We start from the raw sequence: 13,559 nt of genomic DNA, 5'->3' as shown, positions 1-13,559 counted from the left end.
ATGTAGTGTGCTTTGTTTTTTAATATTTTGAGTTTTCTTTTGCGTTTTTGAGATATAGGCTTTCGCACCTTTACATTTTTGTAGACTTGCGTAGTTAAGTTCTTTTGTATATCATAAAATACAATCATCACCATTTGCTATATACATGACAATGCTCGTTAAGTATATCAAGCCTGCACTTAATTATGTGAAAATTGTATTTTTTCCTTATAGTTAATTGTGTATTTATCCTGGTTTCTTTGTGCAACAAAACTCCAACTTTCGAGGCAACGTCTTTTGTTATATCAATGTGCGTATTTTGTAAATGACATATATTTTGAAATGTATTTTTTCTTTGTACTCTAAAATTCTGGGTTTGTAATTACCTTAGTTATGCCAAATTGGTATGTATGAGAACTAAAACATGTGTGCTTAAGCAATGCATTCATATGTTTTTGTTTTCGGCTTCCAAGAATAGTGGCCAGAACAATGTCAAGCTGCTACTAAGCACCTTTTTGTTCTTGTCCTCGCGTTCCTTTGTGCAGAGGCTGTCATACATGCCAAATAAATGGATTGATTTATTATGTTTGCACCCTCTACAGGCTTCCCTTTGCGACGTTAAGTTATCCAGCCTGGTTGGGGGGTAGTTCCTTTTTTATAACGCAAAGCAAGGCCTCTTTACCGATTAACTACTATCTACCCTCGACTACTCGTTTTCGAAATATGACACCTAATGGTTAGGTGGTGCGCTCACTTTTTTTTCTGTGGCGTACACCCGGGGCGTTGTTTTCACTACAGTTCTGGCACACCATGCCTTGTCTTACAGTACGTCTGTCCTATTTGCGGAATTAAACTTCCAAAGCTGTAAACTAGCTTACGTTATAGTCCTATTTTACGTTCACTTTATACACTTCTATCGGATTTGCCGGAGCCTGTCGTGATAAATCGCTGCGACCGACCGACCGACCGGTCGGTCACTCCAGTTCACTATGGCGACTCTGATCAGACAAGCCCAATCATACCAACTCAGCCCAATCAGTCAGTCGGCTCAATTCAATTATTCAGTGTGCAAGTGAGAGACGATCACGTATTTGTTGACAGTAGACAGAAGATAAATTGAAGCACTTTGTCCACAGGAAATATCGCAATGTTCAAATCAAATCAGTTGATGCACACCAATGGTTAGAACTGTACATGTAAATCATCGTGGCTCTCGGCCTTTGTTACAATACCTAACTGGCATATATTAACCCCCTCCCCCATCCCCATTCGAGTGCCGAACACTCAGCGAACGTTGAGTACAATTTCCGTAGATTTTTCCCGTGTACTAAGTGATTCGCGCACTATTAACACAATTTGACGCTGATTGATCTGTTTGATGCCTTGTCTTTAGTGGAAGCCAGCCAATGCCCGAATCGGGCTCACAGACGTTCCCGCTCCCGGCATCGGTGCCAACGATGATGGTGCCCACGATGCCGCAGCAATTCATACAGCACCCGCCGCCCATGGTGTTTCCACCTCAGCCGCCGATGACGTTCGGCCCACCGCCTCCACCAGTCACGTATTACGGCCCAGCTGGGATGCTGTACGCCAATAGGTGAGCAGCCTTCCTGCACGCTCAAGAAAACGAGTGCATTTTCCTAGCTAGCTGTACTTTGCTCACTAACCGATATTTCTAGCTCTCTTTTTCAGTCTAAGAGACATGTGCGTGTTACGAAACACAGCACAACAATAGAAAACTCCAACATTTGGAATACGTTCCTGATGTAGCAGCGCAAAGGACACAAATCATGAAGCTATTTGAGACACTATTGTCGCCGCACGCTAATAGATCTCTCCAGATATGAGGTTCCAGTCATTATGCTACGCGGCAAGAACGGCAAAAAAAGCTATTCGTGTTTCCAGCAAAAGCATTCTACTTTATGTGTCAGATCCGCCCGGAGTAAACTTCTTCAGTGAAGTGCCCTGTCTTAGACGTTAATCATGATAAACTTCTTGAAATTACAAAGAGGAAAGATGTTGCGGCACAATAAGAATATGGCAATAATGATGATGATGTGACATGCATTCACGGAAGCAGTGAAAATGTTTTGTTTGCACCACGTGGTTACCTGCAATCGGAAATAAGCTTCCTAATTCGGAACATTATACTCATTTCATATCGAAAAAGCGGCTGGAGTAATTGTGGATCCCTCAAAGATCGCCAGCCATCCAAAGCCAGTCAGAGAAGGACATCAACGGTTGTGCAATTGAAATTACAGGAAAGTTGCTACTGTGACTAGATGCAGTAAGAAGTATTTGACAAAAACATGACCTACAAAATGGGTGACAGCGTCCGCATGACCGGCGTGTCTAAGCGTAGATTGCTGGTATTTTTTGTTTTTTCTATTGCGGCGGTTTTGAGGAATGGACGATATAACGGAAGATATGTCGAGGCGATCCGAGGACAATTTCACAACTATGTGGGTTCATCGGATGAGTGCTGAGAATGACAAGTTGCTTGCTTCATGGAGCGATCTCTTAAATTTAAAAGTTCCCCTAAAGACGCAGTGTGAAAATTTTGTTGAATAATGTAGAGGGATAGAACTGAACAGTACATTAGAAAGGGATAACGAAAGCATTTGGGTAATAGCAATAACTAAATCATTTTAAAAAGCATGTTACCGTTGCTTTAAAGTTGAGTGAATTATGTAAGACTTTGTGCGTCCATGTGATCGGAAACACCAGTGAAATTTATGTAGATGTAGACTGCCATGGTAGCCTGTTTCCCGTAATGTTAATTCAGAAATTTATGACCAGCTGCAAATCCCATAATCACACGAATGCCCCTCTAGGGAAGTTGTGCTTCGCTCATTTTCTTCTCGGTTTTGTGCCTTCAAACAATATAACCTTGAAATTGTTTACCGTACCTCAAAATGCATTAAGTATTTTCAAAGAAAGCAACATAAATCTCGCAAAACAGCATGCAAATTCTTGCGAAAATTGATTTTTCGCGCTGAACTCTGTGTGTCGCAGAAAATCCGGCGTCGGCGTGGATGTCGGCGTCGGTGGCGGAGAAAATCATCCCCAACCACGCCGACCGCGCAGGCCCTCCGCGTGGCGCAAGGTGTTCGTTCAATAAAACTTGTTGCTGGGCGAGTTGGTTCATACTTCGAGGAAAACAAGTATACTGCGCAAGATCCAAACAAGGACGAAGTGAGGAACGCGGACAAGCGCCACCATGTCCGAAGCGCTTGTCCGTGTCCCTCACTTCCTTGTTTTAATCTTGCACAGTACATTTGTTATCCTTGAAGGTATTCGTGCAGGCAAAAATCAGTCGAAAAACTTATCCAGATGGCGCTCGCATCCTCGGTAGGTCAAATTGGGACTTGGACTGCCTAATGCGTTTTGAACGCGCGCGCGCGTCGGCGCAATAACAAGCAACTAATAAAATATTTTTTTAAAAAGTTCCTAGGGCCTTCACAGTTTAATATAAAACGACTTAGATTGCCCCTGGAAGAACGTCTTCCCAGCAATGCATTCTTGTTTAAAAGTGAAACCGACTTCAAGCGGATCGGTGTAAGATTGGTCTTTGTAAGCTGGCTTTCCAACGTTCTGTGATGCAGTGAAGCCCACCCAAACAAAAATGCGATGCCGAACGGGTCCCGGCAACGCTATTGTGTTCCACTCTTAAAGGCGAAGCTCAAGCGTCCTCCAATTTTTCCTGTGTCTCCCGATATCTATCGCCTTCAGTTGACCATACAACAAGGTACTTGTATTCTTTTACCCGAGGTATTTACTGCCCCTGTGTTAACACTGTCTGTTCACCGTTTTCATTGAATACCAAGAACCTGGTTTTTAACGCCGAGTTTAATCCTAAATTCTCACCGTCTTTTCCACAGATTGTATTACATATTCTACGTCAGCATTGTCCCCTCAAGAGGCCGCGTGCTCAGCGAGCAAGAACCGGGCACGAAATGCCGCAGGTAAATATTGGCCTTCACTGCGGCCAGCGCTCTCTCGTATATATAGTGTACGTGTGCTGACGAAGAAAGGGCGGCTGACAGCAGGTCAGCTAAAATCGAAGAGGCTGTTTTAAGAAGGAAACGTGTCTCCGTACGTCGTCCGAGAGGGCTCCCTCGGAGTTTTCTGACCTCAGTATTTCTTTCTACAGAAGCCTACTGTCGCCGGGCATACGCCTTCTATTACTCTCGCGGATTGGAGGTGTACAAAACCGATTTTTAGTGTTTCGCACCGCGTCCATTCCGTACCAAGTGACAGCGCGCGTAGCTCAGTAACTGCAGGGCGTGCGTTGGGTTAAATGCAGAATGATTACAAACACCGTGGAGCCCCAATGTCGTGTGGATTAGAAGACAAGCGAACTAATCAAATAAATCGGGACAAGAAAGCGAACTACACTACACCATCACAGTAATCAGCTGGCCGTGAACGTTGGATGATCGGAAAGAAATGGAATCGAGACCCGCCACTGACGTTTCCATAATAGGCTCTTTATTATAAGCGACGTACCTATATTGAATATCAGCCTTTGCCTCTAATCAAGCGCAGTTTCAATTGCCATGCGTGCTCATTGCTAGTCACATGGCAAAGTAAATGGCAATGGCTGCCCCCTCTAAAAAATCATGCCCTGGGGCCGTATTCTGTAACGCTTCGGTTTTCGAAGGATTCGGTTTGGCGGTGGCGTCACATTGGGGCGGTCCGTTGACGTAATGAAAACAAGTGAAAGGACAGAGACCAATCGGCGCGAAGGTTTCTTTTTGTGGCAGTGAACGTCACAAACCGAGTAAAAATATAGCAATTTACGAGCGCTTCTTGGTAAATAAAAATAATTTGTTCATGGTATTGATGAGGTTTACGTTTTTCATCATGAAACGTGTGTGAGTTGTACTGGCGGTGAGTGACTTAACGAATTTTGTTTACTTCGGTTGACCCATTTATGCCGCTAGGTGGGACGTCGTACGCTAACTTCGCGTTACGGCCAAAATACACACGCAAGTTCCTCGCACAGTCGGAGCGCTGTCTCTTTTGAGAATCTGAATTGTCGCCGGAATCCCTCGTTTGTCATTTCAAAGGCGTCTTGTCGAGGTCGAGGTTGTCGCTGTCTATCACGGAGGCTCGCTAAAAGCACGATAACAGGCGCCACAGGCACCGCACACGCCGTCATTTTGCTCCGAGTGCCGCGATCTCGCCCGTGCACACGGCACGCACAGGCTCTGCACACGGCACACCGCGCTTCGGATCAGACCGAAGCAGCGCGCGCGGCTTCGCTTCGTAGCAGACGACAAATTCGGTTTCCGCGTGATTGACATGTGTGTGACGTCATCAAAAAATGCGTTCGCGCCCTGGGGCGATGGCGTCACCCAGGCGGCGACCAATCGCTGCACGCAAACCGAATCCTTCGAAAACCGAAGCGTTACAGAATACGGCCCCTGGACGAGCGAGGTTAGGCTTAGCGTGACAGATGCGTTTCTCTTCTATCGCACCCGCCCTTCTTGGTGGTTCGGTCGCTACGGCCTTCTGCCGATGAGCCACGAGGTAGCTGGTTCGATCCCCCGCCGCGAGCTACTGCATTACGATAGGGGAAAAGTGAAAAGATGGTCTTCACTTAGATTTAGTTGCAGTTTTTAAAAAGTATGTCTGGTGGAAATCCGCCTTTTGCATTGCGCCGTGGTGCCACCTAGTGGGCTGCGCAAGAAACAAAATGTACGACGTCGTGACGCCGTGGGACGCAAAGAGGCACACTGCATGAAGTGAGCTGAAAAGGTTTTGTGCATTGGTCAGTCGCTGCAGTTTTCGTTTTGTGCAACTGGCCGCTTTCTGGGCAGGACACCGAGACCGGCAACGACTCTGGCGCGATACACAACCGCAAGTCGTCCAAATATGATGAGGGGATGTCGTGCAGCTGCGCCGACAAAACCAGGCACCGCGCGATGTGCTTCTGAACGATTACACCGCACCGTAACGCGATTGTCACAGCACCTACGCTAGTATTCCTGTTATTCATGTTTAGTCGTACTTAATATGAATTCAAACATGCTTTGGAAGATGAAATGCGCGAACATGAGCACTCGCCATACCCCGACATCAAGTCCGAGCTGGGGTCGATTCCGCTTAGCGGAGGTTAGCCGTATCGTAGCAGCCGAGTTCGTGCATTTGCATAGTTAGACCTGCACTGAACGTACGCCAATAGGATAACAACAACTACTTTTATAGCTCAGTTTCGCCCATAGTAGCCGTAACTCTTTAAATGGGCGATACTGCGAGCAGAGTATTTATGCAAATCAAGAATGGCTCATTTGTTTACTTCGCCCCGTATACGGCCCCGCTCACTGTTACCTTCAAGTACAGTAGAAACCGGACACCGATGGCACGAAATAATGACGCTGACACGAAATAATGACGAAATGCTCAAAACATATAAACACTTTCCATGCGCATGTCACGACTGTTGTATCACACTGAGACGAGAAGGCATGAGCGTCCCGGGCACGTCGAGAACGGCGACTACGACCACGTATAGTTGCCGCTTTGGGTAGGGCGGTTACTTCTGAGCCGGCGAGTGCTTTCGACAGCATTCGATCAAAAACGGTGACGTACCTCGGTGTTGGTACCGCGTCGTGTCGCCGCTGCCCACTGTTTGTGTGTGCGTCGTACTATGCTAAGAGCCGTTCACTTCAAATGGTTCAAGTTGGTATTGCAAGCACCGAACTATAAAAGCAGTTTCCTTCGTCGTACTTGCTTATCCCATATATCAAGTCCTCCGGTAGTGGACGAAGTCGTAGGCTGTGTTAGGCCTAATGAAGCTGCGCTGAACGAGGTCGACACAGCCTCAAACCCGATGTGGACAGCTGGCAAGGGCTGTAAATCGTGCATTTCAACTCAGGAAGCACGTTTTGACTCCATTTCAGCATCAATAATTGCGTACACAAGCACAGTTGCTGCGACATTTGCGTTGTCGGTGCGATGTTCTCACTCGGCGGCCGATCGCATGGCGATCAGCACACTGGTTTTGTCGGCGTCGCCAGCACGAAAACCTGGCGCACTGCAAAGACTAGCTGTCGTCGGTCGCGTCTTCGTCATACTAGTATGAGAATATAGGTCTCCCACAGACACAGTCTGCCAACAACAGTCGGCCGAATGTTGGCGTCTGCGTGAGGTGGACTTGTTATCGACATCAGTGTCGTGTCGGCATATATTACGACGTACCGGTAGTTAACCGAATATCATTGTGAACACCTGAAGTTTCTCCCGAAACACAGCTCAACTACCGCGTCGTCGGCATTGCGCGCGCCGACAAGATACGAGTTCGCGTCCTCGCCGATTATGCTGCAGGCTGCCCGTGCTATTTCATACGCACGTGTCGTCGGCTGCACGAACCACTGGCTCCGTACAAAACGTTTCCGGGAATCGCTGCTAGCGTACAGCGCATGCGCACTTGAAACATGCAAAAGGCGGAATAATCAGAATTGCACAACGTAGTACACGTAACCTGTACGTTGCTTTGTGACAGTAATCACTGTGTTGTCACTGTACCTTGTGTTAACTAGTTGCACTGTTTTATTTGTGCTCTTTAATGAGTATTCGATAATGTTGTAAGCTTCTTAATATATGTATTGTCACGTGGTAGTGACGGTCAAGAACACAAAAGCAAAACTGAATGGCGAAACTAACTCTTTATTGGGCCAACCTGTGCACAGAAAAACAGGCTGCACTCAAAGCACAACGATAGCGGCGAACACAGTCGGCGATCGTCCAAAATCTGATCTACCGTTCAAGCGCAACGGCTTTTAACAACGAAGCTGTTTAAGCCGGCCGTAATGTGTGCCGCCTGCCACCGAGCTAAGACGTCACTGCGTTTCCTATAGCAACCACCTCGCGGAGCGGCGTGTGCTTCGCATACCTCTCCGTGCAGTGCACATGTTGCCTTGACATTGGACGTTAAGGAGAGGGAATGCGCGGGAGAGAGAAAGAGAAAATGAGAGCGAGAGAGAGAGAAACGAATGGTAGTCGCACCAACGAGCCAACGCACAGAACTGCTGCCGACGCCATCCGGCCATCCGCGCTTCCCCGTTTCCGCGCATTTGCGCCGAACGCGCGCGAAAGAAGCCGCTCGTCTTGAAGCGCGTTGCGGGGCCAAGCAAGAATCTGCGCGTCGGCGGCGAGCCGATTCGGAATACCGTGCCTAGCAGAACTTGGAGGAGGAAACAACTTGGCATTTCCTAGCAAAACCTAGGCAAGCCTGGAAGAAGCTAGGTCAATCACCAGCTCCGCTGTTTACTCAGCCTTGCACCACTAGTCCAAGTTGCCCATGTTTTTTAGACCTGAGTCATCGAGGTTTCCAGAGTAATCGCTGGTGCCCGCGTGTCTTGCAGAAAGTACTACACCAGTCGCGTCGCGCATACACTGAGATTATACAAGCATCTAGAATAGTTGATTGTTGGGCTAGTTGGTTCTGCATAACTGAACAACTAACTTAACTGTCCTTGTTTCTCCCTTTCTTGTATCTGTCTTTTTTATTGCGCTGAGTTACTTGTTCAGTTATACAAGCATCGGTGACAACAGACAACGGATAGAATCATCGATAACATTCGAGCAAGTTCCAGTCATGCAAAAGCGTTTTGCGCTGAGCGATAACCTTAAGTTGTTAGTGGGTGAAATGCAGTCCCCGAGAAAAAGGATAAATAAGTACATCTGTCAATATACAGGGTGTTCTAAATTAAGCTTTATGGAATCGCCTGTGGCAGGTAGCATAATTCTTATCGTTGAGCTGGGTTATTCGAAGATGCGGGCATGCATGTCTCCAAACTGGTGTCATTCTGGAAATTCATTCCAAGTGGACACGCCTGGCAAGCTGACCGGCTACAATTCGTAAATTGGAATACGTGTCGTAAAGTTATTAGCTAAGAAGTTCATCAGGTATTTGTTAATTAGTTGAGGGTGTGTTTTGATTTCTCGTGCTACTAATGCCCACCTCTTCGAATAAGCCAGCTTAACGATAAGAATTATGCTACCTGCCACAGGCGATTTTGAAAAATTCCGTGAAGCTTAATTTTGAACACCCGGTATATAGTTTACACTTGGGACAAATGGGTACGTCGCGGCTGCTCTCTTACCAAGGCTTAAGTCAGTGGGTATATGCCAAGTCCTGGCCAGTGCTCCAAAATGGATGTGTCGCTGCGACAAGAGTGGTTTTAAATGAAGCCTTAAACATATTTAAGTATTTCTCGTAATTCTCTCCGCATCTCATCAAAATTTGTCTCGACAACCGTCATCCACAGCAGCTACCTCGCTAACTTGAAGCTTCATTTAGATTCCAACGATGCGTCAGATATGCTTGTTTTTACATCCCGCCCTCAACGTGTAGTACAGTTTGCGAGGACACCCTGACGCTCGCTCATCAGCACGCCGAGACGCAGCAGCCTATCGGAACCACTTTCTCACAGATTTCGCCCAATTTCGAAAACACTTTCAAATTCTCGCGTGGAAAAAAAATATATATTCCGTGTTCAACTTTTATTGCCTAACAATACTTAACTGCATTATATTCGGCTTTGGGAAAATAATGCAAGTTGAATGTAATTCAGAATCCACTTTCCAACACACAAGTTGAATTCTGAACATAACTCCCAAGCCGCTTGCTTATACAAGCAGAACACAAGCCTCTTGCACTCCTCTCGAATGACAGGAGAACAACGCGTCGTGTCGTCATCAGGAAACGCTTCGCATAACATTGATTCGTACACGGTCACAGTGTACTAGAAGGGGCTAGCGTGTTCAGAAAGGGCCAGTGGCTGACGCTTTTCTTGTAGACGTCGCAAGGTGGCACCACTTCAGCATGGGCTGTATGGAAGCCGCTTGTTTCGCCCGACACGCTCTGCAACGAGCGCTTGTTCCGCAGTGCACTTGAGAATGTTTGCAGTGTATTCGACTTATTTTATTCAACGTCCAAGCGGGCTCCGAGGCGTGAAGGTGGTTAGCAAAAGCTAAATATAGTGAAAGGAAGCGGAAGTACTCTTTTTTTCTTTTTTCCAATGTTTGCCGAACTGCATGAACTACTATATTTATACAGGGTGTCCCAACTATAACATGCACCACGATTTTTAAAAAGGAGGAATTGCGTTACTCGAAGAAAACATAGTGCATATTGTTTACAGTACAGTGTAGTAGCCGCCAGTAATTTTTTTCCTTAATCAGATATAAAGTACTGTCCTAAGTACGAAAGTGTCGATGAGTCATTTGATTTGTAGGCACCCCCTAATGACATCTAACTACGGTATTTTCGGCGACGTACTAAATGCGTACTATTTTCTTCCGACTGGTAAAGAAACTGCGCGGGGTATGAAAAATACGACGTGACTGCGCTCCCACCCGCATCATAAAGCAGCTCCCTCAAATAAGCTGATTGAAGGCAACTGCTTTGCTTGTCGCAAACCCGAAGAGAGAGCGCATCACGTTGATAAAGGTACGGAAGGAGCACCAACAGCAAGTTTCGCGGATTTGCAGCGATTCCTTCTTCTCATTTGTACGTCGCACTTATTAGAGAGTTGTAGCTCAGCGGGTTTACGGGCCAGCGGAACTAGCGGGCAAGCGGAGACGGCAGGGCAGTGCGGCACGACAGGAAGAGTTTTAGCCCAGCGATCTCTCGCTCGTTTGAACTGAGTAAAGCCCCTTTAGAAGAGAGTAAAATTAGTAGTGATTTTATTGAAGAAGAAAGTGATGCTTATTTCTGCTGCCCAATAGGGAGCACGGCGCAGTGTCAGGGGAAGGGGAACAAGGAGATAAAGATGTTGAAAGGAAGGGAAGAGAAGGAGAAGCAGCAAGAGTCTCATCCGATCATGGAGGAGGCTGGTGATGGAGGCGGTGGCCTGCTGGGGGCGAGTGCTTAGCGTTGGGCCGTGATCCCGTTCAATTCCACAAACTCCAAAAGGCTATGGAGAGCTCGGAGGTGGGGAGGACATGGGAACAGGAGGTCGCTGGTTGTCGCAGCAGGTAGACCCTGTTGCCTGTAGGCAGTGATGATCCTTGAGCGGTCCTGTGCCAGCGCTGGGCAAGCACAGAGAAGGTGCTCGAGGGCCTCGGGGGTCGCCGCAACGTTCGCAGGCCGGTGAGGTGGAGCGTCCCTTGGCGTGCAGCCGCGCTGCCGTCCAGGCACAGCCCGTGCGCAGTCGAAGCAACGTTGCGCGTTCCCTCCTGGTAAGGCCACACTCTGTAAGTGGCCTGGGACCGTTGCCGTTTGCCACTCTGGCATCCGGGTGGACGGGTGTGAGCCGTTTTTTCAAGCGCTGCCTCGAAAAATCCGAGGAAGCGACTGCTCGTATGAGCGGCACTTCAGGATGGTGGGCGGTTTTGGCGAGGGTGTCCGCTGCCTCATTACCGGCTATTCCCACATGGGAAGGCAGCCAGTGAAACGAGATGGTGACCCCCGCTGCAGCCAAAGCCGAGAACTTCGAGCTGAGCAAGGCCCCCGTAAGCCCTGATCGGCGGTGGTTGATTAGGCCCTGCAGCGCTGGCTTCGAGTCGCAGAGCACTGCCACCGGTTGCCCAGGAGGGTCCTCAGCCAGGACATCGGCGGCTAGGTCTGCCGCGGTGGAACTCGCGGCGAAGGGGATGCAACATTGTCTGTTGACCGCCCTAGCCGGGATGGTGCAGGCTGCAGCGGCCGATCCGTTCGCCAAGACTGATCCATCTGTGTAGACCAGCAGACTTCCTTCCAGATCCTCGTGGAGTTTGCAGGCTGCAGCCTGTTGCAGTGCTGCAGCTGGTGTCTGTCGTTTATGCACTCCATTGAGCGAGACGTAGACGTCCGCTGGTCGAAGGTGTCATGGAGGCAGCGCGATTGTCACGAGGGGTCCGTGATCACCTGCTCGTACAGCAGGCACAGACCTCCCATCCGTGAGGACGGCTGGCTGCGGAGTCTAGCCAGCAGGTCTCCGCCATCCGGAGCACGATGAAGGTGGTCAATGTACCCCAGGGCGCGTTCGAGCATTCTCAGCGACAGCGGCCATTCAGCAGCCTCTGCCAGTGTTGCAGCGACCGGTGAATGCTTTGGGAGCCCCAGGATGCTCCCAATGGCATCTCTGTGCAGAACCTCCAGCTGCTCTCTCCTGGCCGCTGTGAGGTTGACCAATGGAAGGGCATACAAGAGCACAGACGTTGCTGCGGCCTCGTTCAGCCGCAGCGCCCACTTTGTGTTGCATCCACGGCCATGTTGCTGCAGATTGCTGACAGATTCCTGCACCCGGTGCACTTTGGTAGTGGCGGCTTTGGCTGCATGAATCCACGTGAGCCGGTGGTCAATAGCGAGCCCCAGGTAAGTGACCATTTGCTTCCAAGGTAGGGCACGGCCAGCAATCTTCAGCTGCTTTGTGTAGCGTCGAGCTGAGGCCAGTGGATGAATCAGCATGGCCTCGGTCTTGGCTGTGGAGACGGTGAGACCTATGCTACCAAGGAATGCGGTCACCGCATTTAGTGCCCGTTGTAGCGAGCACCGAATGAATGGCATGGACTTCCTCGGCCCCTGGGTCCAGAGTGCCACGTCGTCGACATAAATGGAGCAGTGAACAGGGAACCGTGGGTCCGCCGGAAGAGATGCGGATAGGCCTGCGAGAGCCATGTTGAACAGGAAAGGGCTGAGCACCGATCCCTGTGGGACGCCAGTCATGGTATCCCTGGGCTCACTAAGTTCCTGTTCAACGCGCACTCGGAAGGTTCGGCCGGTCAGGAATGCGGAAATGAAGCCTCTGAGGCAGCCGCTCAGGCCGAGGCGGTCTAGGCAGGCCTCGATGACCGCGTGTGGATGTCCGTCAAGGGCGCTCTTGATGTCCAGAAGCACCAACATTGCCACGTCCCCTATGGCTTTGGCATCCTCCAGGGTGGCCACCACATCGGAGATGGAGTCTGCCGTGCAGCGTTGGCGCCTGAAGCCCGTCTGCTGCTCCGGTGCTCCGGGAAGTACTCGAGTTGGGCCGCAATCCACTCTTAGGCGTGCCAGTGCCACCCTTTCCATCGCCTTGCAGGCGGCGGAAGTGAGGGACACCGGCCTATATGAGGATAGGGACTATGGCAGGCTTCCGGGATTTCAAGATTGGTGTCACCACTGCAACCATCCAGCTCTCCGGGAGGACACCGATGTCATAGAAGGTGTTGAAACAGTCGAGGAGCCGCTCCTTCTCGGCATCAGCCAAGTTGCGATGCATTTAGGAGCGTGATTCTGTCAATCAAACTTCGTAAAGTAATGACACGCTTTGAAGAATGCCGCCTCCTCCTCGCACGCCCCGTCCGACGCCGCGTCGGTATTGGCATAATGGCGACACGTGAGCCATCGCGCTGCCGGGCGCTGGCTGCGTTTTTTACGATCGCGCTCCATTGCCATTTTTGCCCGAGAAGCCTCTACCAACTGGCGGGGAGCACATGTTGGCGCCGTCGCTCTCCCGTGTTGTTTTTGTTTGCGAACAACTTGAACTAAGTTTTGCGGCATGTGCGACGTCGTATCACGGCATTTTCCATCACCATGACCTGCTCCGCCTTCGCATGCCAAAATAGTTTCAGCAAAGGCAAGAAGCTTAATCGTTTTGTACGCC

The 13,559-nt window shown here is 49.3% G+C and overlaps 1 protein-coding gene across 1 annotated transcript; it reads right to left on the bottom strand.

The window, feature by feature from the left end:
- Nucleotides 1–11,967: 11,967 nt before the first annotated feature.
- On the bottom strand, nt 11,968–12,985 carry LOC119449025 (uncharacterized). The gene is made up of 2 exons (XM_037712221.1): nt 12,617–12,985; nt 11,968–12,090 (listed from the first exon to the last, which is right to left on the bottom strand). The coding sequence occupies exons 1-2, from the start codon at nt 12,983–12,985 to the stop codon at nt 11,968–11,970; spliced, it is 492 nt and encodes a 163-aa protein (XP_037568149.1).
- Between the last annotated feature and the right edge of the window lie 574 nt (nt 12,986–13,559).

The sequence above is a fragment of the Dermacentor silvarum genome, chromosome 4, assembly GCF_013339745.2.
Source record: "Dermacentor silvarum isolate Dsil-2018 chromosome 4, BIME_Dsil_1.4, whole genome shotgun sequence".
Lineage (NCBI taxonomy): Eukaryota > Metazoa > Arthropoda > Arachnida > Ixodida > Ixodidae > Dermacentor > Dermacentor silvarum.
This window is presented reverse-complemented; position numbering and strand designations above follow the sequence as displayed.